Consider the following 26,055-nt stretch of genomic DNA (forward strand, 5'->3'; position numbering starts at 1 on the left):
AACATTTGCAACACACACAGAGAAATGTATTTACATGCTCTTTAGTGAGCAATGTTAGAATAACAGGAGGCGGTTTTGTTTAAGGTTTATTTACATCTAGGATGATCCATAGCTAGATTTCCATTTTCAGGGTCATTATAGGCAGATCACAGAATATAATATCCACCCACATAAAGAAACTGCTGATTTATTCAACTGCTGGAGTTACCTTGTGTGTACACTTGTATGTACTTGTGTGTATACTTTAGATATATGACGAGAGTCTACAGTACTTAAAATGATCACACTCAAACCTCTGAAAGTGACTAATTCTAATCTGAAAAGGTGAATTACATCCTATAGCATTTCATCTTGTTTATTTTTTATTGATATCACTACCAATTCCTCTCGTTGAACAAGACAGAGGGCACTTTGTAGTTTTGCCCATTGTGAAACCTGCTCAACCAGTGTTGCATGATAACACATTACTGCCCAATTTACAGCCAAATATACACACATGATAATGACTGTGCTACTGATATCTTCGGACTTGAAACGATATGCTATCCTTTGAGACTCTCCTCACATAAAGATGTTACACATCAGCATATTAATCCGCAACACTTCACAAACAGGTTAGTGATGGTCATGAGATGTGTTTGAGGGTAAATGATTCAGGATTTAGTGGTGATGTGAAGACAGAGGCTTATTTCTGACCCGTAGTGCCCCATAAAAGAACAAACAAACTCTTAAACTAACCCCATTTCTACTTCTACTATCTAGTTCCTGCACATCATGAAATACATCTAAAGAGGGTGTTATGCGGGTGTTGCGCATTCAGGACATGATTCAAGTGTTAAGAGTCTGCAAAACAAGCACTGACGCATAAGCAAGAGATCAAATATTACAACATAAAATATTTTCCACTTTCCACTCTATCTAAACAAGGGACAGCAGCATAAACAGGCCAAATATTATAAAATGTCATCATAATGTACGACCTTGTGACCAGGTCAAGGCTTTAAATCTGAATACCATGTGGTTTTCATAATTGCAAAGTGTTTCCTTGCATTTAGCCTCTTTTTGCTTATTTCTTCACAGTTTAAATGACATTTTCTGTAAAATCCCACCGAGACACAGAAGTGAAAAAAAGAATAATTACAGACCAAGAATTACAAACCAAAGCATCATTTTTTCTCCCTCCCTGGAACCCACAGACCAAGTGTGGAAAACCACACACACACAAACCCTCCATGACAGACTTTCATCAACATGGAAACACGGGAGAAACATCTTGAATGTGGAGAAGTAGGGGAGAGGTTTGGTGAGGACAGAAGTGTAATTAAATTGCCTCCCTCTGTCTTTCTTGTTTTCCTCTGTGGAGAAATACAGATTAATCAGTTTTCTGCCTTCCAGAGAACATTTCAGGACACACATTTAATCATATGGAAGTAGAGAGATGAAAAAAGGAAAGAGAGAAAAGCTGCAGAGATGAGGCAGTGCTCCCATCTTCAGTTAACACATGTGATAAGATCAGTCAATTCAAATCCTAATCAGGTCATTAAGGGAAAAGATATACAACAATTACAGCTACTTTTAAGAATTTATGGACACTGTTAAGGAGCTTTTAAAAACTTATCGTAATGTGCGTGCTATGTATTAAGCTGTTGTGGTATAAATAACAAGCTTTTCTGTGTTTGCTTTTCTGTAAACCTTGTGTGGTCAGAGGCCACAAAACTATCTAATTCAATCTACTTAAAACTTCTGCTTAAAAAACATGTTTTTGTCCTGGATATATATCATATCACATGATATTTTAACAATAACATACAGCTACTGTGGAATTTAGTCATTGTAGTCAATGCTATGCAAACACTTGTGCTTTAACTTCCTTCAAACATGGCATTGTTTGCAGGCAAATCCTGTGAATGGTCACACTGTGTGAACTCCGCAGAACAGCAGTGTTTCTGAGAGGAAGCAGTGACATCTTTGATTCAGCAGAGCCACCTCAGTTCACCAAACCAACTTCTGCACGCACAAATGCACACACGCAGTCACAAAGAAACACACACTTAGACACCACTGTCTGTACAGTATGTTGTAGCTTTAATATTTTAGGAGCTCTGTCTCTCCAAGAGCATCTATGACTGGATTTTCTCTGCATTATTAAACCTTGTTTTTTTCTTCTTCTTCTTTTTTTTTTTTAAGAGTTTAGGGTTCGTCCCATTTGTCTTTTTCAGGGGCTGCAAATTCACAAACAGAGCCAAACTGGCAACCCTCCATGTAATAGGAGAGGTAAGGATTTCTAAATGCTCATGAACTTTACCAGCACAACAAGTTAGGATCTATTCTCACTCTTGATTTAACTCATTTAATGCATGTTACAGTAAGTTAGTATGAATGTATGGAATTATCGACCATATTGTTTGAGCTATTACACAACGTCACATAATGGGAATCTTGGCCTGATGTCCAAAAGCAGGATGAGGATTATAGTGGTGAAAGCTGCTGCAGTGCTGAAGCTGTTGAGGGGAACTGTGAGTCCAAGTGGATCGAGGGATGTAAAGAGTGAGTGGGAGACAGAGAGAGAGAGAGAAAGAGGGAGAGAGGGAAAGGGAGGGGGGAGAGTTGAGTCTCCTGATTTGAACTTTAGCATACTCACACACAAAGTCAAACAAGGCCACTGTCCACTGTGCGCGAGCAGTCTGTTACTTTCTGCCTCTGTGTTAAAGGATCTAATGAAGCTTTACATACGCATGAAAGCACACACATTTGTACTCTTATACTTGTGAGGACCCTCGCTGACATAAATGCACTTCCATTAAGTTGGGGGGCTCACAAGAGACAGATTAAAAAAAGAATTGTGAAAATGCAAAAAACACCTCCTATATTTCATATTGATCGTATGAATCTCCCTGCTCACGTCTTTGACTTTTAGATTTTCAGTTTAACATTTACAGCTTCAGACGAAAGCTGAAACATTTCAAGCAATGTCTATGAGTAAATTTCTTAGATGTGACAAAGCCCCTCCACAGCCACAGAGGACATTATACAACTGTTTTCCCCTCATGGCTCGTAAAGTGACTCTGACGTGTAAACTTGATGGTGTGCCCCCTTAACCATCACAACAACATACCTCAAACTGAACCTCAACCTTAACCTCATTGATGAAGTGAGGACGTGTCTTCATTCTGAAACTCAATGAAGACAGACGTACACACACACATACAGTAGTTCTGAACATACAGTACGCTACCCTTTGATGTTATCTATATGAGGTTTATAAAAACCAGGGTGTAAAGTATCACACGATATTCACATCTAGAGCAATAAAGATAAATACAAATTACTACAACGCAATCTATGATGAAATAGCTGTTACCTTTTAAAAGCAAAGGTGCTTCCGGTCTTCTTATAGCTAGTAGCTGTTAAAGATGTGAATTGGCCTTAAAGGACATTATAAGAAGGATAATGTGAATGTAATTTTATTTATAATTTTGAAACCTGCATTGTTGTTTACTAGCTTTGCATCTTCTTCTTTCATGCCTTTTTTGCTGCGTTTCTGCATGTCTTGGTGCATTACAGCCATGTGTGTCTTAAATTAGCTGTGTGGGTGCACATGCTGGACAAACAAAACAGCAGCCCACTCATAAAAACATTGCTCCATAGCGCCAGTAGTGGTCAAAAACTCTACAAAGTTCCTTTAATCTGATATCTTTTCCTTTTGGCAACACTGGTGTCTACATTTTCCACCAACAAGGAAGAGACCTCAAATATACAGTGTTACCTGCAATAATGATTTTCTAAAAACAAAAGTGGCTAAACGTTCTCTTCTCAATGGATTACTTATAGTATGTTGAGCAATTTTCAAGCCTCTAAAAGCTCATAGCATGAACTGAAACCAGCAAAAATCTATTTCAAAATATATATTGTTTGGCAGTAATAGTTAAAGGGCTAAAAAGCATACAAGACTACTAATATGATCCTTTAATATTACAGTAATATATAATGCCTGCATCCACTGTAATGACATCAAATATATGTACAGTAGATACTTGAAGAGGCAGTTGGGGACACAGATAAAAGACATTTTCATATTTCATGTCCTGTACATTACACTATGTAACACAATATTTGTTCCTGGGTAATAAGTGTTATTTCCTAATTATAAAAGTATAGAAAGTGGTTATTATTCCCCTAAAAACTTTACTTTTGTGACCTGGACAATGAAATGTACCTTTTTCCAATGAGAAAACGGGTGAGTATGCACATTTTTACTCGTATAAAGTCAGAAAAAACAACTTATGAATCAAAATGGACATGCATTTATACTAAAGTTATACAAAAGTGACCACAAAAGATTTAGAAGTGAGTAGTTTTTCAAGATTTACGAACACACAAATCAGCCCCCAAATATAGTCTCTCGTCATTGTATCCGATGATTCATATGTTGTTTTTTCTGACTTTGAATATGAATGTGGAAATAGGTATATTTCAAAATATCACTGTCTTTGTCACAAAAGCAAAGTTTGAAGGGAATAATAGCCACTTTCTAAACTTTATAGATATGAGCAAGTAGGAAATAACACTTACTACCCAGGAACAAAAAACAAGTAAAAATTTGCTACACAATGACATGAAAATGGACTACATGATTACCTCTATCATCTACAATGTGGGCCTATCACTGCATTTAGAGTAAAAAAGGTGAGGGGTCACCCCTCTGCACATTATTCATCCAGTGTGCTGGAAGTCAGTCGCTTTCTGCCTGAGGTTTCAAGGTTCACACTCATATACAGCCACCCACACACACACAAACATACTCTCCGCTGCCTTCATATTTTGCACAATATTTCAGTTACATAAGCCATGGTACAGAGTTGACACATTGTTGTCCAGTTATGTGGCCATTATTAGTTGTTACAGCATCAACCTTCAACTCAACAACATGGAGTTTTGACTTGAGTCAGAGAGAGAGAGTCAGAGCTGATGTTCAAAGGTGAGTCTGTTCAGTGCCTGTATGTACACACTCACACACACATATATATACATACGTGTGTACCAGAAAGACACACAATGGTGAAATAGTACACTGTGTATTCTTTTTAGCCACACTTATTAGGTATTAAAGCATGGGTATGGATTGTGCCCAGTTGCATACAAAATGCACCCAGAACTGGAACTTTTTTTACGTCTTGGCAGAAATTGTGGAGAAATTATTGCAGAAAAAAAAGTTTTTTTTCTGCAAAAATTTTTCAAAGCAGAATAATTCAGTTTGTTGCACTTAAGTGTATGAAAACCTTGAAACAAGTTGATTTAAACTGGAAATAGGTGAAACAGTCTCAGCTTTGAGGTGATATTTTTTGTTTGTTTGTTTAAGTAAATGAGATTTTTAAGACTGAATACTTCATAATGACACAATGACTCATTGAAACAGATAATTTTGTCGCATTACACCGCCCCTCCATGCTCCGGGAAGCTGCTGGCACTTCTGGGAAAATATTTTCCAAAGAATAGCTAACCTTGACAAGAGGAGGCAAGAACTGAAATCAAAATGTTTCATTTAATCTAGTTTGTTGGCAGCTTGTGACACTCAGGTCAGTGTTACAGTTTTCTTTTCACAGAATCTCACCCCAACCTCGGCATGTCACAACTATTCGCCAACATGTTCAAACTGATCTGTCCAAGGTTACAGTATCAAGTCAATAGTGGTATTGTTGTCAGTAATTGATCCGGAGAGAATATATAATTGAAAGAATGAGAAGTTTACTCTGTAGCTGTCTTGTTTTGGAGGAACCAGTGAGATTGACAAAGAGACAGAGAGGTCCAGTGTGTGGCATTTTCATGTGCGTGGAGGAAGTATCACTGTCCTGCAGATCGCTCATGGAACAATGTTCTTTTTTTCTGTGCAACCTCACCCCAACTGAACTTCCAGCACCGCGCAGTCCTCACATGCTCTGTGTATGTATGTGTGTGTGCGTGTGTGTATTACGTAACAGCTCTCTTTTCCATTCACACTGGCGACTGGCATTCAAGAGACTTATTCTCTCTATATCCCTCTGTGCCTGCTGCCTTTACATTCTTCATTTACAATACATGGTTATATAATTTATAGATTATCTCACAGATTCAGTAACACAGCGATTAGATTAGCTTCTTTTGATCCTGCACAGTGAGGCCAACAGTCTGTGAAAAAGGGAGAAAATAGACTGATAATGGCAACTAGTGTGTTAATATCTAAAGCTGTGATAGTATTAAGAACAATCATACATATGCTCTTTTTGTGCAGGTATGTGTGTGAGTTTAACACAGAGAGCATGTACACAAAATTTTTGCTGTGTAACCAAAATGTAACCGTGTTACCTTGAACTCCTCTTTTACAGGTGCTCACCTGCAAAGAGCAACTGAGGACAACTCAAGCCATGACTGTGCTCGCACTGGCTTTTTGTGAACTGGATGACCTCACATAACTGTGTGAATATAAAAGTACAAGTTTTATGATGTAAAACTGATGGACAGCACAGAAACCTGTTACTGGAGAAGGTGTTAAACACATGAAATATTATCTTCACATTACATCTTCTTCTTTTGGAAACACAACTAAATGTAGGTTAGAAGTCACCATGAAACAGTGGTAGAAAGAAACTAAGTATATTTACGCAAGTATTGTACTACACACTACAATTTTGAGTCACTTGTACTTTACTTGAGTATTCCCATGTTATGCTACTTGATACATCCACTCCTCTACATTTCAGAGGCTTTACTCCATTAATGTAGTGGAGTAAAAAGTACAAAGTATATATAAAGTAGTTTAAACTAGCTCCACCTCAAACAGTAAAATGCTGCTCACACACTGATGCATCAGTATTAAGAATGTACTTTATTAAATGTATTTAATATATCAATCAGAGGGGCCTAGTAATTTTACTTTTAATACTTTAGTAAATGTAACTGATAATACTTGTGTGCTTTTACTTAAGTGGGATTTGAAATATAGGACTTTAACTTGTAATGGATGTAATGGATGTAATTTGATCAATTTATGGCCTATTTGTTTTTGTGTGGTAGATGAAGAGACGCAGAGAAACTACAGATATGTGGCTTTCTTCCATTGATCTACTGTTGTTGAAGGACGTATGGGTCTATAAGATGTCGTTTGAGGGGGCACTTGGGGGTTCAAGGCACTGATCATGTGACCACATTGTCTCCAGTATAAAATAACTGTGGCTTAAACTGACTATTACAATATTTTGCGTGTTCAAATTTCAGTTAGTTATTTTTGCAACAAATGCACAAGAGCCTTATTTGTGACAATGACACAGCAAAAGCAAGAGCAAGATTATGTCATAATACCATAATACAATAATCTGTTAACAGTATTCAGTTTACAATGAATTTTATTGTAACTGGTCTAAACTTCAGCAGGGAATGTGTGGAGGTGAAATTGAGCCAATTTCATGCCGCCTTTATGTGGCTGATTATCAAAGACTGACACAAAAAAAAGGTGCCAAGACTGTGGCAGATGGGCTTTTATCTGCCTGTCTTTTTGCTGTAATGTGTTATTATTTGTAATTGAACATATTCTCAGTTAACTGTTTGAGTTTGAGTGCATGCTCACAGTTCATTTTTAAATGTTCTCCTTCGACCAAGAGAACTGCCAACTGTATCAAAGCAGTACAAATATCATTTAAACAACCTGTTAGGATTTATTTTTGAAAGCAGCTCGTTTTTGTTGCCGTTTATTCTGCGTGTCTCCGCTGGTTGGCTCAGCTGGCTTCCCGTTAGCAGGAGGAGGAGGAGGAGGAGGAGGAGGGTCAGGCGGGGTGAGGATCCGACCCCAGCTGAACCGATGAGAGGGGGGGGGGGGGGAGAAACGACAGATGCGGAGCTTAGGAGCAGAAACATTTAGACGACCTGTGAAGCTCCACATGTCTCCTCTTTCTCTCTCTGACTGAGATTTCATCCAAGATTTCAGCGACTGACTGATCTGTAAGTAAGATCCGTTTTATAGTTTATAGTATAGTTTATCCCGAAATGTGTTCTTGTCATGCAAGCACTTGTTAAGAAAGTTTATAACGATTTTTAAAATATGTCAGTCTTTGATACAAATTTGGGTCTATGTTTTTTTTTTTAATTATTGTTATGTTAACAATAAAATCGCCTTCAGCGTTTCGGGCTTATAAATCTATTTAGGATTTTGGGTTTAATCACAATATTTTGGTGGTGAAAACACAGATTGTAAATGCTTGGTTGTTATCACTGGCTACCAAATTGTTTACCTCTTAATCAATCTTATTGATCCTGAAATCGATAGTCAAAAATTTAAAGGACTAATACAACATTTGAGAACATTTTCTGCTACCAGAAACTCATTAACTGCGTATAGTAATGTTATTACTGTTTAGGCCTTATATGTATGAATAAATATGAATTCAAAATGAACTGGTGAAACGTAAATCAAATTATTTTTTAAAATCAAAGTAGGTAGCCTAGTGTTTTTGTAGCTTTATCTTAGAGTGATATTTCTATAAGGATGTATTTAGTATGAGAGCTTCATATGTTTTTAAGTGTTTCCTGCTATTCAGTGCATCACAGCGTTACAGTATAATGTTGTTTTAATCTGTTGCAACCTTGTAAACAAATCTTCCCCTCACCACGTATATTTATGTTTTTTCACCACTAGGCGGAGCCATTACATCACCCTGAGCCACCAACTGTCAGTGACTTCCTCTCAGACCCTGCAGCTCCCCAAGCTGTCACATCAGGAGTGTTTGAACATGACGGGTCAGACTGTGGGAGGCATCATCCAGGACCTGTTGGCCGTGGAGGGACTGGAGTCCAGGCCTCTGGGCGGGGCCGGGTCCTTCACTGATGAGGCTGTTTCCATCCTGACCTCCACAGGCCAGCTGGCCCGAACCCTCCTGGGTCACACCTTTGCCCTCAAACGCAAAGAGAACCTTGTCAACGCTGAAAATAAGGCTGGCAGCAGCTGCGATGAAGACAACGGCAACAATGTGCGCCGCAAACGGGAGTTCATCCCAAATGAGAAGAAAGATGAAGGCTATTGGGACAAGCGGAAAAAAAACAACGAGGCAGCCAAGAGATCCAGAGAGAAGCGTCGAGCCAATGACATGGTGCTGGAGAGGCGTGTCCTGGGCCTGCTGGAGGAGAATGCCCGCCTGAGAGCCGAACTGCTGGCTCTCAAGTTTCGCTTTGGCCTGGTCAAGGACCCGTCTGACGTGTCCATCCTGCCGTTGTCTGCACCCCTCTGTTCTCATCCAACACCCAGCACAACACAATACCACCAGCCTCACAGTGACGGACCCCCATACTTCAGTACACAGCACAGCTCCAGCACCCATCACATCCACCCTCCACAGCAGGGAGCCATCTATGGACCGAGGGGAGCAGGGCCTCTGTCAAGCCACAGTGTGTCCGAGGAGTCTGGCATCTCCACCTCATGTAGCTCAAATGTGGGCAGCCCTGTGTTTTTTGACGAGACACTGAGTGATCGTGGTGGACCGTCTCCGAGAGAGCTGGTGGAGGAGCAGCAGGGCTACGACTCCAACATCTGTCCCCTGGAGGTCAACGAGAGTCCGTGTGTAAATAGACAAGACTCACCTGAGGGTCTGAGGAGTCTCCCTCACAAGCTCCGCTTCAAAGCCCCCAGTGGAGGCAGCGATGCAGGGGACATGTCTCTGTCCACTGATAGCAGACACAGTGGACCACCTGTAGCCACAGTGGGGCCAAACATCCAGGTGAGGAACCACCAGCAAGCGGGGTGCGACAGTCGTGCAGAGAGTCAGGCTATCTGGTCCAGGGAGGAGGCCTGCAGTGAACTTGGGCAGAAGTATCAGAGTCCGTCTTCTAAATGTTATAACTCCTCCTCTCTGCAGACCTCCAGGGACACCAAGAATGTGACAGAGGATGTCAGTCTCAGGTCTCAGATCAGCTGTCTGTCTCAGGAAGTAGCTCAGCTCAAGAAGCTCTTCTCTCAGCAGCTGCTCTCCAAGATCGCTTAAAACCTGAGCAGAAAATACCAGACTAAAGCTAACAGACAGATTTCACACCACAATTTTCTCCAAACCATCGCTCCCACAGACTGCAGATTTCCACAGTGCAGCATGGAACCAGTTCAAACCTCAACCTGTGAAATGACAAACCTGATGCTTTTGTTCCTTCATGACACCTGTTTCACTGGAGAGGTTTAGTTTAGTGACCTGTTTGTCTTTGTGATGACCAACACCACAGCTCAGACAAAACATCCACACATGTAACTTTCATCAACATCATCAGGATTAATGACTGCAAAACTAAAAGTGATTTACGTGTGATTTATGTCCTTCAATCATGTTGATTCTCACTGATTTGAAGGACGCTACATGTCTGAATACTTGACTCAGCAGGTCAGTCAGAAACACTGGAAGAATATGTTAAATACAACACAAAGCACATGGTTATAATTTGATACACCTCCATCTCACCTTGTTCACGTGACTCAGATGTGGATGTAACATTTTAACACATTTGAGTCTTCTTTTGGACATCATACTGTTTGTATGCTTTTCAACATGAATACTGTTCAATCAATAATATTATCTTGTGTTAAAAAGAAGCACAAATGTACACAGTCCCAAAGACGACACACTGGTGTTTCAAAAAACACTTTTTTAAAAGTGTACTCTTGTTTTTGTGATCTTTTTGTGTGATGTTACTGCATCTGTACAGTATCAGGTTTATGTTGCGACAGCAAGGTACGTAGAAGTGAATATTTCTTCACAGCTCAGAATTGTAATTGAAGTCAAGTCAAGTTTCTTTTATTAAAACATGTCTAGGCTGATGGAATTAATCTCAGTACAAACAGAATAGCTGTAACAATACATCACATACAACACCAGTGCAAACATAAAGGACATAAGTGCACAAAGAAAACACATACAGTAGCCTACACAGCTCCACATATCATAAAATACAGTTAGACCAACTTCTGTGTATTCATCAACTGTACGACTTTGTGAACTGTACTTGAAAATAAATGTACATTTTATATAAAAGACTGGTGAATCTTTTATGTCAAATTAAGATTTTCTCAACTGTACTCATACAAATTTGACATTTAGTTTTAGTATCACAGAACACAACATATGTCATCTCTGCATTGCAGATTCTTATATGGTTCTAATATGTATGTTAACAGCAGTGAAATTAATTTAAAAAATGATCAAAACGTACAGACTGTGGTGGTCATGCATATTTTAAGAGATACAGCCATCAACATGCAACATGCAAGACAGTTTTAAGTGTTTTTAAACTGCATTTTGCATTAGATGAAAGATTCAGTGTGGCTTGTGTAAAAAAAAAAAGGAGAGAGCTATGGTGCACTGCGCAAGAATATGAATATGTCACAAGTTTCTTTTTCAGCTTAACTGATGTCATTTGTGTCCTTTACAGCCTGCCTGACATCACTGTGACATCGTCTGTCGCTTTAAATATCATCCTGGTGTTAGTGCACCCATACTAAACTACAGTTACTGAAATGAAGGGGGGCAGATGGGTTGTCGGACAGTGCCACGGACTGAGGGGTGGTGTATGGATGCAGGGAGAAGGGCGAGACTCATGCATGAGTCATCTATCACGTCAGCGGTAGGAAAGCTATTTTTAGCATTGAAGCAGCTGTGGTGGAGACTGATTGGCTCATATGGAAGTGAAGGCTACAGGTTCAGAATACATTCACACCTGGAGGAGTACAAATCTGCTGAAAGACATCAGAGAAGTGGCTGTGAAATATGTTCTGATAGTTGCGGGTGGGGGGGGGGGGGTGGGGGGGCAGGAAGCTGCAATGAATTTTTAATATTTGTCAGAGAATGTGACTCACTTAACAGGATGTCCTTAATCTGCATTACAGTAACACATCCCTGAATATTTCCTTTCACAGTATTCAGTGATTTTAAAAAAAAATCAACACCAGGTGGCGCCAAGTGCCTTCATCACCATGGATCACTGACTCTCATTCATCCATTCATTCATTCACAACAGTGTTACTACAGAGGTCGTTTCCTCCTCTTTGTGCCTACTGTAGTAGCACATGCTGCAAATGGAGAATAAGCAAAGGATGTACAGTCATTTTGTGCTGGAAATGCTGGACTCACACCTTCAAATGATCTGTTTTCATTTACAAATTGCAGTGCATGCATGAGGCATGGGCTAAAAAAAGCATTTGCATGACCTTGTTTAAAGAAAACCAATAAAAATTATGCTGATGGAGGTGAAATAGGTCAAGTTAGATCTGCTCTTCAGGCCCTGAATCTCTCTCTCTCTCTCTCTGCAGAACAACAACAACAGATACACATCAGGTCATTTGCCTGTGATCAATCTTCATCCAGCCCCGTCTGCAACCCCCTCTGCCATAAGCCAAATAGGAAGGAGTGAGAGCCTTCTGGTTGCTAGGCAGGCACCACCACAACACAGTTGCCAAGGGAATGCCTGCATGCAGAGGCAGCTGGAGAGATGGAGGAGTGTGTTGGGGGTTGGTGGTTTTAACAGAGGACTGGTGGAGGAGGGGGAGGAGCTAGACAAGTTCAAGGCCGCCGTTTCCCTAACATGGTCTAATGGTGGTGATGATGGTGGTGGTGTGTGTGTGTGTGTGTGTGTGTGTGGTGAATAGGTACACATGTGTTAGTAGAGACAAAGCAGGGGGAAGGGATGTGAGTGAGAAAGTGGGTTGGAAGTGGCTGCGTGTCTGATACGAAGCAGGGCTGACGTAACTGCTCATGAAATATGGTGGCGATGAGGACAACGGGCTTTGTGGGATAACAGGAAATCTCCTAAGCAGATAATACAATTCCTTTTCCTCTGCAGATAAACAGAAAGATGGAGGGAAAAATAATGTTGCAATGATATATTTACTCAAAATAGTTTTCTCCTCCTTCACTTCATTTGATCTGAAATGGGTAGTCATAAAGGGATTCAAGGTGTGTGTTTTTCTTCTTCTATCTTTTTAAAAAAAAATATATGAGACAAAATCTGCTACCATTTTGCAGGAAGATGAGATGGATATAATCCATTATTCATTATTTTTAATATATATCTAATATAAATCTAATATTTTTAAATGTTCATAAAAAGCCTAATAAATGGCGATTAATGTGAAATTTATATTCTGCAGCAAAAAGGAAAACTAAAACTAAATCACAGCTTCGGTTTTTAGAATAGTTTCAGGGCGTTATGTGTAAACAAAGGGTTAAACTGTGTTATCTGCCACTGCAAACACAACTCTGGTAACATACTCTGATCTTACAGATACACACACCTCATACTGAAAGTAAGAATGTAGTGCAACACTTATCAGGGGGAATTTGTACTACGTGTGAGTGTGTGATTTTGAGAGAGAAAACTAAAACTAAAACTAGAATAAAGAAAATGCATAGAGGACAGCCATTACATCTATTATGTTTTATGAAATATGTGTAATTAATGTTTTGGTGAGAACATAAATCTCCAACAAACTGTTCTCATACACACAGATCATAACACTCCTGCTGCATGTCTCTGCAGGAATGTCTTTCCAAAATCTGAATCCTGCCCTACTTGAGACTATGATGTCAGTCGGGTTACACATATCATTACATTTACCCTCCTACACACCACAGTAAGAGGCACAGTCTGTATAACTCATCAATATTATGCAAAAATGTTTGCATTCTGATGTAATTTTCAGTTTCAAATCTGTGCTTCTGTTTTGCTCTCAAGTGCAACAGGATATATTAAGAAAAGCGGAACAGAAAGATGAATTTCTGCTTATATGCACATAAAGATTGTTAATACAGAGTTCAGTAAGCTGACACAGCAACTTTTAACTGTTGGAAAATTTAACTGGCGTTTTTTTTTTACTGACAGCCTGCTGATGTGTCCTTGAGTGAGACGCTGAGTGTCTGTGTGACCCTGATCTCTGACCTCATTGTGGGGAGAAAAAAAGGGAATATTCCTTAAAATGGTGTTAATAAAGTTTCACAGTCATTCATTACAGGATGGAAAAAAGACTCATGATGTTCTGTGAAAGTTCTGCCAAAACTCATATTTAGTGCAATTACATATGTTCAAGGTCTATATTAATTAAAGTCTAAACTAATTGTATCTATCTACTAGCTGCAACCATTAATCGATGAGTCGATCATCAACGACATTTTCTGGTTCCAGCTTCTCATATGTGACGATTTTCTGTTTTTCTTTGTCATAAGTGTCGGTGAATTGAGTGTCTTAAGATTTTGGACTGTTAGTCTGACAAAACAAGCAAATTGAAGACACCGATGTGGCCTCTAAGAAATTGTGAATGCCATTTTTTCACTATTTTTTTTTAAATTTAATACTTAATGATTAATCAATTATCAAGAAAATGTGATGGAAATAATCATTTACTGCAGCCGTAATCTACTTATCTATCTATTTATCTATCTATGGAGTGTATCACAAACTTTGTTGTACAGTCTGTCACAGAAGAGGCGAGAAAAGAAAAGTTTGTTGGAATTTCAGAAACACAAAAACAAGTGTAAGTTTGGAAAAGCAGAAAAGAAATGAACACGGTGAAAGAATGAGAAGCAAAACCTTATTCCACCTTATTATTAATATCATATATCATTATTAACTGTTTAACAAGAAAGACTTAAACCCATAAATAATATGAATGTATTTTATACCAAAGGTTCTTTTTTGCACTCTGATGTAATACTTTTATTATATGTTGTGTAATAAAATATTGTGAAAGTCAGACACCCAGACAGTGACACACTGAAGATCTTTTCCACGCATTATGAGCATTAATTTAATCTTAATTTGCTTCATTAACAAAAGAGTATCACCAGGAGAAAATATATAGGCCAATAATGACGAATGAGAGGATATGTAACAGTGACCCCGCACTCACGCAGCTGAAGGACATGCTGTTACATGCTATTAATGGAGCTCTCGGTAACATGGTGACTGTGTGAACTTGTTATAAACTTAACCACTCCCGTGTAAGAAGACACGGTTATTAATGGTGGAGGAAGGATGGAGGGGTGGAGAGGAGACGGCCTAATGTCACACACATAGAGCCTACTCTCGCGCGGAGAGATAGAGGACAAAAACGTGACTAGGCAGCCTAAGAGCTGTTATGCAACCGCTGACCTACTAACACATATTTCTAGAAAGGGAGCCGGAGAAACTGGAGCAAAGTGTCCGGCAGCGCGCAACACACAGGCAGCCCGAGCCAAGAGACAGAAACAGCATCAAGCCGACCGGCTGACTCAACCACAACACGACAGGAAAAGGAGCACAACTTTTTTTCTCTCGTTTTTTTGGGAGGTTTCATCTAAAGGGACAAGGAAGGAGGACACGGGAGCGAGACAGCTTTTGTGTCGGGGAAGCCTGAATCTTCTCCTCCAGGACATGGAAAGGTATGTTTTGACTGCCGCTTTTTTGCCTCTTGTTTCATGTTGCCTGTCTATTAGTTTCCGCTCGGTGTGTTTTTAATGCTAGAGGGATTTTCGTGTGTGTGTGTGAGTGCGTGTTGAGATGAGGACATGATGCTTATGGCCGGTTATTGTTCACATGGCGACTCTCGAGCTCCGCCGGCAGATCCCGCGCGCCCGTCCGTGACTTTGAGACGTGTGCTGCTGTTTTTGTCCCACAAAGCACGAAGCTAATATGCTCGCATTGCTGCGGTTTTTTCGTCCCGTTATTGATACGAAACATATAATGGGAATAGGAAAACGTGGTTGGCCGTGTCCCACATTACGTGTTCAATGTCAAGGCGAGGTAATTTCCCTCATGGTGTTTTCCAGGGAATGGGGGCAGCTGCTGTCTGCTTAATGCAGACACACAGTGCACTAACAGCTGCTGCACGTGGCGTGCTGCTGTTTGTATGTGCAACTTGTTTTTTTTTTTATGTAGGTCATCATATCTTGTTCATATCTGTGTAGCAGCCCTGCTGATGCAAATATTAGACTGGATTAAAGTATGGATACTACTTCATTTAAAGGTTATTAATTATGGCATATTTTCAATGAAACTGTCTGAAATCCATGTCAGAGTGAATGTTATAGAAACATAAATAGAAGTTATATGCAAAAAAAATACAATTATATAATTTTATAATTAAAAAATTAGGGGGAAAACTTGAGTGTATGCTAAAATAATCTGTAAATGAGTCATTTTTATAATTTAACTGCCCTTGCGCCAGATGTGCACATCATTTAGTTGCCTCTGTTTTTAGGTGACATCATCATCACATAGTAGATGTTCTAGTTGAAAAGGAGCAAACAAAAAAAAACCTCAAAATGTCTGATTCCCATTAAAAGTGAGTCACTAGTTGATTTGTTTTATTTTTTACTTGTAAGGTGTGTTAAGTAAAGCACAGAGCTTTGCTTTCAGAGAGTTGGAGGGTATGACATAACCAGCACACAGCAGGGAGAAGCAATAAACAGCAGCTCTCTCCTGGGACACAGAGGCCTGTAATTGATTCTCGTTCACACCCCTGCGCTCTCTTCTCATCATTCAGACGCAGACTAACAGCAAATCCTAATTTCTAAAGCAGAGAGATGTTTAGCACAAAGTCTGCATGAACCTGCCTATTGAATAAAAACGAGTGGAAGTTGCACTTTGGAAATGCTTTCATAAATGATGTAATACAGCTGCTCAGTGTCTGTGAGCTATGTTTAACTCATCTTCCTCCTCAAAGATGAGAACAGAAAAATGAGAAGCGATCGAGGCAAAACCAGTATAACAACCTTTCTTGTTAGGTACAAAGCTCGCCTCCACAGCTCCCGGCGAGGCTGTGGCGTGACTTTGTTGTGAAATTAGAATAACAAATGAACAACCAGGATGTGATGCAATGCATGGAAACCCCTGTCTGGCGAGGCAGGCAGAGTTCTGGTGAGCTCTTAGTCCGCCTGCTGCCAGCTGGTCTGGTTTCAGAGCCGTCTGCATTGCTCTGTCCCAGCCAGCTTTCTGAATATAGGTCAGACCTGTATCTGGGTGAGGAGACACATGAGGTATAGGGGGCAAGTCGTGGACTACTTTGACCACTCTGTCCTCTGTCCGTCACTCTTAGGAATACAAGACCACAGATTCATGCAGACTTTATTAACTTTAATGGCTGTTAATCTATTAATTTGTTTCTTAACTTTTGCTAATGTTCCTTTATGAATCTGCACAGCACTTATCTACTGACTGTAAGTAGCTAAAGCCTTGTAAGTAAAGATACATACCTGTCTCTGCGGTATCCATATATAATAAATATTAATTGCAGATGTTGCAGGGAATCAGATCTAAGTGAAAAAGATGTAGGTCACATGCTGTTGTATGACTAATTACAAAAACATTTGCAGGGAGTTTAAAACTGTAAACAGGATATTATAAATGTATAAATTCTAGTTACTCAACACTTTAATCTGAAAGTTTTAGTATTCTTCCACAAATAATTTGTACAGATCGGAATGTTTTCAGTCACATATTACTCAGAGGAAGTGTTAAATGGCACGCACTGGTATAGGACTCTCTAAGTGACCTGGAATGTCTGGATTCCTGTCTCCTAGTTTTGTTTTCGTGACACAAAGCCGCAGGGCGAAATGGAGGCTCCTAGCTCGGGCCCCTCCACGTGTGTGGTGTTGGATCACTTAAAAGATGGAGGAGGGGGAAAGAGGATGCCGTGTGTTTTACTCACACTTGCCTCAGAGGGGGTCAGAGGTGAAGCATTCCTTCCCGGGCAGCAAGTGCCTGGGAACAGATTCACAGCTACATTTTCCTCAGACTTAAACACAGAGAGCAAACTGCCCACAGTAGCTGCAGTGAATCATTCTTTTTAATGGGGAATAATCCTGTCACACAATGTGCCATTTCCATCATCTCCTTTTAGGTTGAAGTATTTTGTAGCTGTTAGTCTTGGCTTTTATTCAGAGCACGGCATGCACAGAGAGGGCAGTGAAAGGAGAGATTGCAGGGCAGTAACCTGTAGCTTCTGCTGCTATGTAATATGCATGTGTTACACAAGCTTTGCACCGCAACAAGAGAAATTCAGAGCACGTACGTTACGAGCAACAACAGCAGCCCCTCCCCATGCAGTCCTGAGAGAGAGAGAGGCTGTTATGTGTGAATTTGGCTGCAGAGATGGGCGTGTGCTCTGACGTCAATGCCGTCTCCCGATCTCTCACTACCGTTTTTTCATCTGCTTCGGATGCATATTTTTATATACGCAGCATAGGTGTCGTAGGGGTTTCTGGAGCGTACAGGAATTAATGTTGCATGAAAATCACGGGGGGTGGGGGGGAGCTTTTGTAATCTGATTTTTAGGCTGGTGACGTGTCCACATTTGTCTGTTTTATTCCTCCCGCTGCAGGAGAAATCTCATTTCCACCAACTGAATTCCTCCCGTCACCCCATACCTCTTCTGCTTCCTCCCTCCCTCACCTCTTTCTGTTGCTCTATTTTTAGAGTGCACTCTAATACTCTGTTTCTCTCTCCTGCCCTCCCTCCCTTGCAGTCCCACTGACCTATTTTATGGCGCACCGTCAAAGACAGGAGGAGTGTTTACTGCTTAGCGTCGTTTCTAGGTCAGTGGGACAGCGCAGACGTATGCATGCTTCCTTCCCGCCCGCCTTTGTTTCACGCCCCCCCCCCCCTCCCTGCCCGCCCCTCCCCTCCAAGTCTTTATGAAAATTATTCAGGGCTGGGGAGAGAGAGAAGGGGGGGGGGCTGACCCTACATTTTTCCACATCTGTTGGTGGTTGTGTCCTAATCCCTTTCTGTTCAGCGTAGCTTTACTCTAGTTCTTTGAAAAAAGGGGGACAAACAAGAGATCGCAAAAAACCTAGTTTTGCCAGTGAAGGGAAAATTCAATTTGAAGAACAGCCTGCAGCATGCCTAGACTTAGTCCCTGAGTTACGACAGAACATGCGCGAGTAAATAAATGGTTAATTATTTACAGCGTTAGTTAAGCTGTTTCAAGGTCACTGTTTGTGTTTTTTTTTAAATTTGAGATTATGTAACAGGGCCATTGTCTCCAGGGGAAGCAGAGAAATGCGGTAACCAGTCTGGAGAAGACTAGGCTCACTAGATTAAATAGTTATGTGGCATTGGCTCGCTGGTGCGAATTAGGCTAATATAAGTGGTTTATAATGTAAGTGGTTTTTGATACGGGGACAATACACTGCAGCACAGTGAAAGAAGGTCACTGTGAGTCAGTTTCATTCAACCGGAGCACTTTTGTTCTATTCCTTTTGGGATTGGATTGTGCTTTTTTTTGCCCTTTCGCCGTCGCAGTCAGCAAACAACAGTCGGTGGAGCTTCTTTGTTCAGGTCTGCTTTCGCTGCTCGCGCCATGTCTGGTCTCATTTTCCAGGCTTTACTATACAGAGAGAACATGAGATGGATTACATGAGTGGGGATCAGGAGCTGCTTGTTGTATCATCAGCGGCAACCCCAAATTCCTTTGCATTGTTCCCTTCCAGACTTCACCTTTGCAGTTTTCAAAGAGGGAAACACCTATAGGGCACACCTTAATTGATGCTTAATATATACATTTTTGTTTCTGAGTCAAAAACAAGCAGAAAACGTTCAGCAGGAATTCTGTTTTTGCATAACATGAATTCTTAACATTATTCTTGTACTAAGCTATTATTTTTGTACTTGTGCTCCTATTCTGCATTTCAATTATTGCATTGATTCAAGAGTAAAAAATTGGCTGAACTGTGGTAAAACTGGACAGATTGAAATTGAATTCCTTTAGACAACTTAGTGTCCATTAAACTGTAATTGTGCTTCAATGATTTCGGTGTTTGGATTTGGGCACCTTAAAAAATATCAGAAATTGGAGCAATAAAAGACGAATAAAAACATCACAGATGATAAAACTTTCTATTTGTGTTGAATTTCAGTGTTGCAAAATGAAAATTGACACCATAAGAGTCATTGTTAACCGCAGGCACAGTGACCTAGATATTACATTGTGTTTGTGATGCTGTCATGTTTTAACAGACTCCAGAGCACAGTGTAATGACGTGTTATTAATTACTGCATATCAACTGTGTAATGCTGTGCAGTGAGAGAACCAGAAGAATCTGGCCTAAAACGAGAGCAGATCTAGTTATTACATAACGTGGGACTGCCATCAACATCCGCACTGCCTTCAGTATTATTGTTAACTTTATGGAGCAAGACATTTTGGGTGGGCAAGACTTCCTGTTGAGCTACGATGTTGACACTGTATAAGGAAGCTCAGTAGCTTGCAGTGTTGTGTAATACAGACAGTGTGACTACTACCAGAGAAACCGAGACTTTGCCACTGTGACGGAGACACACATACAGTACACACATAGACAGCCTGACACTGATGTTATCAGCTGTCAGATGTGTCACTAACTTTGATGACTCCCACAGGCCCAACTCAGCCAATAACATTTTCTGCGTTCTCCACTGTCTTTGTAGACCCTCATGATAACTTTTGAAAGACTAAATGTTCAGATATTATAATTACACATAATTCGTTTCAACTCACACCATACTAAATGTATCACAGAGTATGTGTGATGATACGTCAGACCTGTCAACCACAAATAGTTTGAGGCGCTCTGCACAGCTGCCTCTTTGTACCCTCCCTGCGTTCCTCAGCCATTTATCTGTCAGTCTCTGCAGAGCTGGCACCAGGTCAGCCTGCCTCAGTCCTCGTTATCTGACTATGACAGCGCTCTGTCTTACACAACAGCTCTGCAGTAGCGGCACACAGCCACAGAACTGTCTGTTCACCTCTGTTCTGATCCACCCTCCTCCTCCTCCTCCCCCCCCTCCTTCTCCTCCTCCCTGTAAAGTCAAGGAAACAAAGACATGAAAGACAAACATTGTGTAACTTTGGGGCTTATGTCATAGACAGAAGTTGTCATTGGCAGAAGTTGTGTTGTGATAAACTGATAGCATATTGATCTCAAGCCTTACAGGTGATACCAAGTGGACTCCACCTTTGTACAGCACTTTATAAATCTAATTTGACCTGACTGAAATGTGAATATATGCCACAATGAGCTACAGTGTTTTTTTTATAACTAATCTAACTCTCTCTCTCCCTCTCTCTCTCTGTCTCCATAACCCAGTTAGTGGTCAGCAAACAGCAGCACTGAAGCTGGATCCTCAGGGAGCCCCGAAGTAAACGGACTGACCTACATCCTCTGTAAGACACAGAAAAGCAGGGCAGCAGCCTGACAGGCATCACAGCTCTCCTGAAGATTGAGGAAGACGCCGAGAAACTCAAAATCAACTCCAGCGAGACTCTGGAGACTGCTTTGAACTATTTGCCAAGACAGCTGAAAGACTCTTTTCTCAAAATACAAACTTGTTTCTTTTTTTTCAGTTCTTCGTTCAGAAGACTAGTTTAATAAAACTTTTAAAAAAGTTCTATGCTATTAATACTGTAGCACTTTGAGTTTCACTAAGAAAAGTGCTGTATAAATTAATGTATTAGTATTTATTATTATTATTATGTCTGAGGTTTTTGTGGAGTTCCATCTCTTTTTAATCTTCTTGGCTAATTTGGACACTTGAACATTTTGATTTTGAAAAATAAGTAACAGAAATCAATGAGGCTGTCTCTTAGAGGAGCACAAATACCTCATCCAGAAGTTTTTGCTGATCCCGCAACATAGGTCAAACTCCGTTGTAATAGAGCGGTTGGCTTATATTGTTATACATCTTTTCCCTTCCCCCCCTTTGCCCTTTGCCAGAATTACACTCTGGCTCCCAGCTGGGAAAAAATGGAGAGTCTGAGTATACACCTCCCATCCACCAGCAACAAAAACGCCATGGAAGTGGACAGTTTTTCTCCCTACAATGGGAGTGTCCCATCCCCTTCAGACGGTGGAGCACGGATCAGCCGCCAGGCTAAAGGTCCCAAGGCCTCTGTGGCGTCCCGTCGCAAGCGGGAGTTCATCTCTGATGAGAAAAAAGATGATTCCTACTGGGAAAAACGGCGGAAGAACAATGAAGCGGCCAAGCGCTCAAGGGAAAAGCGTCGCCTCAATGACATGGTGCTAGAGAACCGGGTCATGGCACTGAATGAGGAGAACGTTCGTCTAAAAACAGAACTCCTTCAGCTCAAGTTGCGCTTTGGCCTCATCAGCACAGCCTCCTACATGGAGAAAAGTCAGCAGATCTCCAGCAGTGCTGCTAGTGGTAACACTAGTAGCAATGGGAGCAGCAACGGCACCCCCAACAGTAATGCCTACCTCTCAAGCAGTGGCTACTCCAGTGCATCCCAGGTGATGCTGAATTCTGACTCCTCTGAGACTGAACAGTCGAGCCGTGGTGAGCACCACAGCACGCTCCACAAGTACTCCCCGAGGGGCTCCGTCTCTGACATGTCTGACGGTTCCTCCAGAGACAGCCCTGAACCAATGGGCTACAGCATAAAGAAGGAGCCCTCAAGTATGGAGATGGCCAGACTGGAAAGCAGCGGGATTCCCAGTGGCATCGTTAATGTGATGCCCAATGGGGTTAACCATGGCAACCACACTGCTCTGGTTTCTCCTCACCAGCAGAGCTCCTCATTGGCTGATGGTGCCATGGACTACCAGCACCACCAACAGCAGTGTCACATGGAGGCCTCCAGCCCACCTCCTCAGGCCACCTCTGCACAGAGGAGCGTCATCTTGTACCGCTCCAGCAGTGGCTGTTACCCCATGGAGAGCCAGAGGCCAGAGGACCAGCAATCCCAGCAGAGCAGACTGCAACAGCATGGCCAGCACACCTTGACCTCCAAGTTCTCTGACTGCTCAGTGACTATCAGAGAGGTTGCTGAGAAGCTAGAGAGGACAAAGACCATGGACTCACCGCAGTATGAATACACCAATGGTCATGCTGAGTCAGCAGAGGAGCTGCAACACAGGTACAATCCCAACGCCCAGCAGCAACATGAGAACCATAATGGACTTTACAGCTACCAGAGTCAGGAGAGCAGTCATCATCACGCTGAAAGCCACCAGAACCCCTTTGCCCCTGATCTGATCCACAGCACTGAGGAGGGCAAGTCCTCCTTCCCACAGCACAACGGCTACCTCAACACACTGGACGAAGAGCCCCCGGTGCTCACCTACGAGGGAGGCCCCCGGGCTGACGGTTTCTACCAGGAGAATTCCTCTGCTAAAGACACCTCATCCAGCGATGGCGACCCCCGTAGCTCTGACAAGGAGGGCTCCACAGATGACGAGTCCCCCTCCTCGTCCTCCTCAGACATCAGCAGCTACCACCAGAAGCCAGCGGGGGCTGTCGGTTTGCACGGTGAGTGCCAAGCTGAGGTCAAAGGCACTGCCCTGCCCCACAAGCTCCGCCTAAAGTACAGAGCTCTTTCAAATGGGGCAGCTAGATCACAGGTGGAGGGACCGGTCAGCATCTCCATGTCCCCCTCCCCCACCTTGCCCCAACACCCTTACTTGGCTCTCCCCAACAACCCTCACAACAGCCAGGCCAACGGGGAGAGCAAGGAGGAGAATGAGACTGAGTATGCGGACGAGGTCAAACCTCAGATGAATGAGAGGGCGGAGGCGAAAAAGGAGGGAGGAAAAAAGGGATCCAGCAGCGGGAGGGGTGGACGCAATAAGAGGCGAGATTAAGGACAAATAAGAGCAGCTTAAGCAACTCTTTGTCACCTCTCTGTTGTCTACAGCAGACAGGCAACTACAACTACGGTCACATCGCCACCCTACAGAACAGTAAAGAAGCAAGTGGTCTGTGTGAGGTGTAGATAGGATGTGATTTCACCATCGAGTTTCACTGTGTCACCTTTTCCCCTTTCCCTTTATTCTCTCCTACCTCCCACACATCCCTCCGATTAAAATGATACATCACTTAAAGAGTGAGGGAACAGAATGAAACTCTCTGGAGCTAGAGTCTGGGATATTCCTCTCGTGGGAAATTCAAACATTGTTCAATTATTCATCATTGTAAACTGCCTTGGTGGCTGGCCAGCGTATATACGCTTATTGTGGCATTACGGGAACATTTCTTTGACCAAAGAATACACATCCTTCCTTTAGTGTCTCCCTTTTTTGGCGCAGTTACATTCTTCCTCCCTCTGAAAACATCTGTGCGATTTAATCCTCCACTCTCTTTACCATCTGCACAAAAGTCCTTTTCACTTCTGAAGCACTTAGATTGTATATTACTGTGACATATAAATTTGCATATATGGAGTATATATTTTAAGAAGAAAAATGTGGCAAAAACAACAAAAAACAATGGGATACAGAAGTCGTAGATTTAAAGGTGATCAGTTTGTTCTTGTTGAGACACCTTGTACAGTCCCTCTTTGTCTAGAAAATGCCTCAAAGATTTTTCTTTCAACTGAAAGTATGAGCCACAACTTGTAAAAAAAAAAAAAAAAAAAAAATTTAAAACAAAGGTACACTTTTTTCAGATGTATGGATCATTTCCTCGTTCAGGTGATCCAAGCTCTTCATCACTGAAAACTGTTAAAACAGTCAAGGCCAGTTCTGAGCATATCAGTCAAGGCTATGCAGTCACACATTGCTGTTGGCAAAACCTGACAAGCACAAGGTGAGCCTCATTTGCCAGCCCTTTGACAAAATCAACACATCTGTATTTTCCAGACAAAAGTTGTCTGTCTAATAAATGAAATGGCTCTCTAGTCGCAACCAGCAAAGCTGCTCTCTCTTCATAAGGTGCCTCTTTATTGTGTTGTCCCTCGTCCCCACATAGACCAATGTCTTAACGATCCCACTCACCTCCGCACTGAGTTGTTTTAGCTACAGTAGCTGCAGTAGATCATACAGTCTGTACAAGTTTAACTGTTTCACTTCCTGGTGCCTGCCTCTGGCCACTATGTATAAATGTAAAGTTGTCTCTCTATCTCTTGTATACTGCTGTCATTATTTTATTATTATTTTATTAATATTGTTATTTTCTATTATATTGGATTATTATTTTGGCTATTATTATATGTATTTTTCTGTCATCCTGTTGTGTCATTTTGCTCTGTGCTCTTCCTGGTTGTGCTGTGTATTTACCCATGCTACCCTATGCCCAGTTACCATTTGTACTCTGTGTTACTGTATAACCTTTGTTGTTCGCCAAAAGGCTTTATGAAAATGGAAGAAAAAAAAAAACTGATTAAGGCTTGTCCAGAAGTGATTCTGTATTGCTATACTTCACGTGGATATGCAAAATGGTTACAAAAAAAATACTCATTTTTAATTGTGAAAGATTGAAAGTGGGGAAAAAATAAAAAGGTTGTTGAATTTATGGATGTCTCTTTTAAACTTTATGTGTTGTTCTTTTCTTGAAAGTGACACACGTATACCCACACACACACACACACACAGACACACATAAACTGATCCAGACCAGTCTGTCTCTAACAAAAGATCAACTAGCTGATTCACAGCTCACGCCAGTCAGACAGCAACATCCCAGTCTGCCAGTACAGCTCAGTGTGAGCCGACATAGCCAGAATAACTTCACTGTTTCACCACGTCATCACTTCACATTTCCTACTGGCATGAAACATCAGAACAACACGCAGACTGTGTGGCACGGCAGCACTGGAGCAAATCTGTGGGCTAAACTTAACCTCAGCCTGAATATTCATGTCATATATTTATATTTAACAGTCATAAATACACATAAATATAATTTGAACTCCAAAGTACACCTCATATTTTATAAAAAAGCCGTCTGCTCAGACGCAAGAGTATATTCAATTGGTTGAATATTAAACTTTTCACTTTACTGAACTCCTGACAATAAGGTTGAGTAATTGGCTCAAATAGAAATGGACTGAATGAATAAAACATGACATAAATAGTCAATAATAGCTTCGATTAACTGCTTGTGAGCAGGGCAAAACAAGTCATAGAGGGAATTTAAAGAGCTCTAAACATGGCAATAAAATACATTATAACTATCAGTTATAGACAAGCAATATAGTTACAATGCATACATGTTTAATATAGAAAATAATCTTGTAAAATTTTTTAGGGTCTTTAAACTCATTGTCTTGGTTTTATAAATGGCAACTTTACAGTTTTGGTTCACTCACAT

At 41.2% G+C, this 26,055-nt stretch overlaps 2 protein-coding genes across 2 annotated transcripts; both read left to right on the forward strand.

The window, feature by feature from the left end:
* The first annotated feature begins 7,858 nt into the window (after positions 1–7,858).
* Positions 7,859–11,038, forward strand: nfil3-3 (nuclear factor, interleukin 3 regulated, member 3). The gene is made up of 2 exons (XM_044339163.1): positions 7,859–7,971; positions 8,666–11,038. The coding sequence occupies exon 2, from the start codon at positions 8,760–8,762 to the stop codon at positions 10,002–10,004; it is 1,245 nt and encodes a 414-aa protein (XP_044195098.1). The 5' UTR covers positions 7,859–7,971; positions 8,666–8,759; the 3' UTR covers positions 10,005–11,038.
* A 3,914-nt stretch (positions 11,039–14,952) lies between these two features.
* On the forward strand, positions 14,953–25,257 carry nfil3-5 (nuclear factor, interleukin 3 regulated, member 5). Its single transcript, XM_044346249.1, has 2 exons — positions 14,953–15,413; positions 21,099–25,257. Exon 2 carries the CDS (start codon positions 21,756–21,758, stop codon positions 23,607–23,609), a length of 1,854 nt encoding a protein of 617 aa, XP_044202184.1. The 5' UTR covers positions 14,953–15,413; positions 21,099–21,755; the 3' UTR covers positions 23,610–25,257.
* The last annotated feature ends 798 nt before the right edge of the window (positions 25,258–26,055 follow it).

Source organism: Thunnus albacares, chromosome 3 (genome assembly GCF_914725855.1).
Source record: "Thunnus albacares chromosome 3, fThuAlb1.1, whole genome shotgun sequence".
NCBI lineage: Eukaryota > Metazoa > Chordata > Actinopteri > Scombriformes > Scombridae > Thunnus > Thunnus albacares.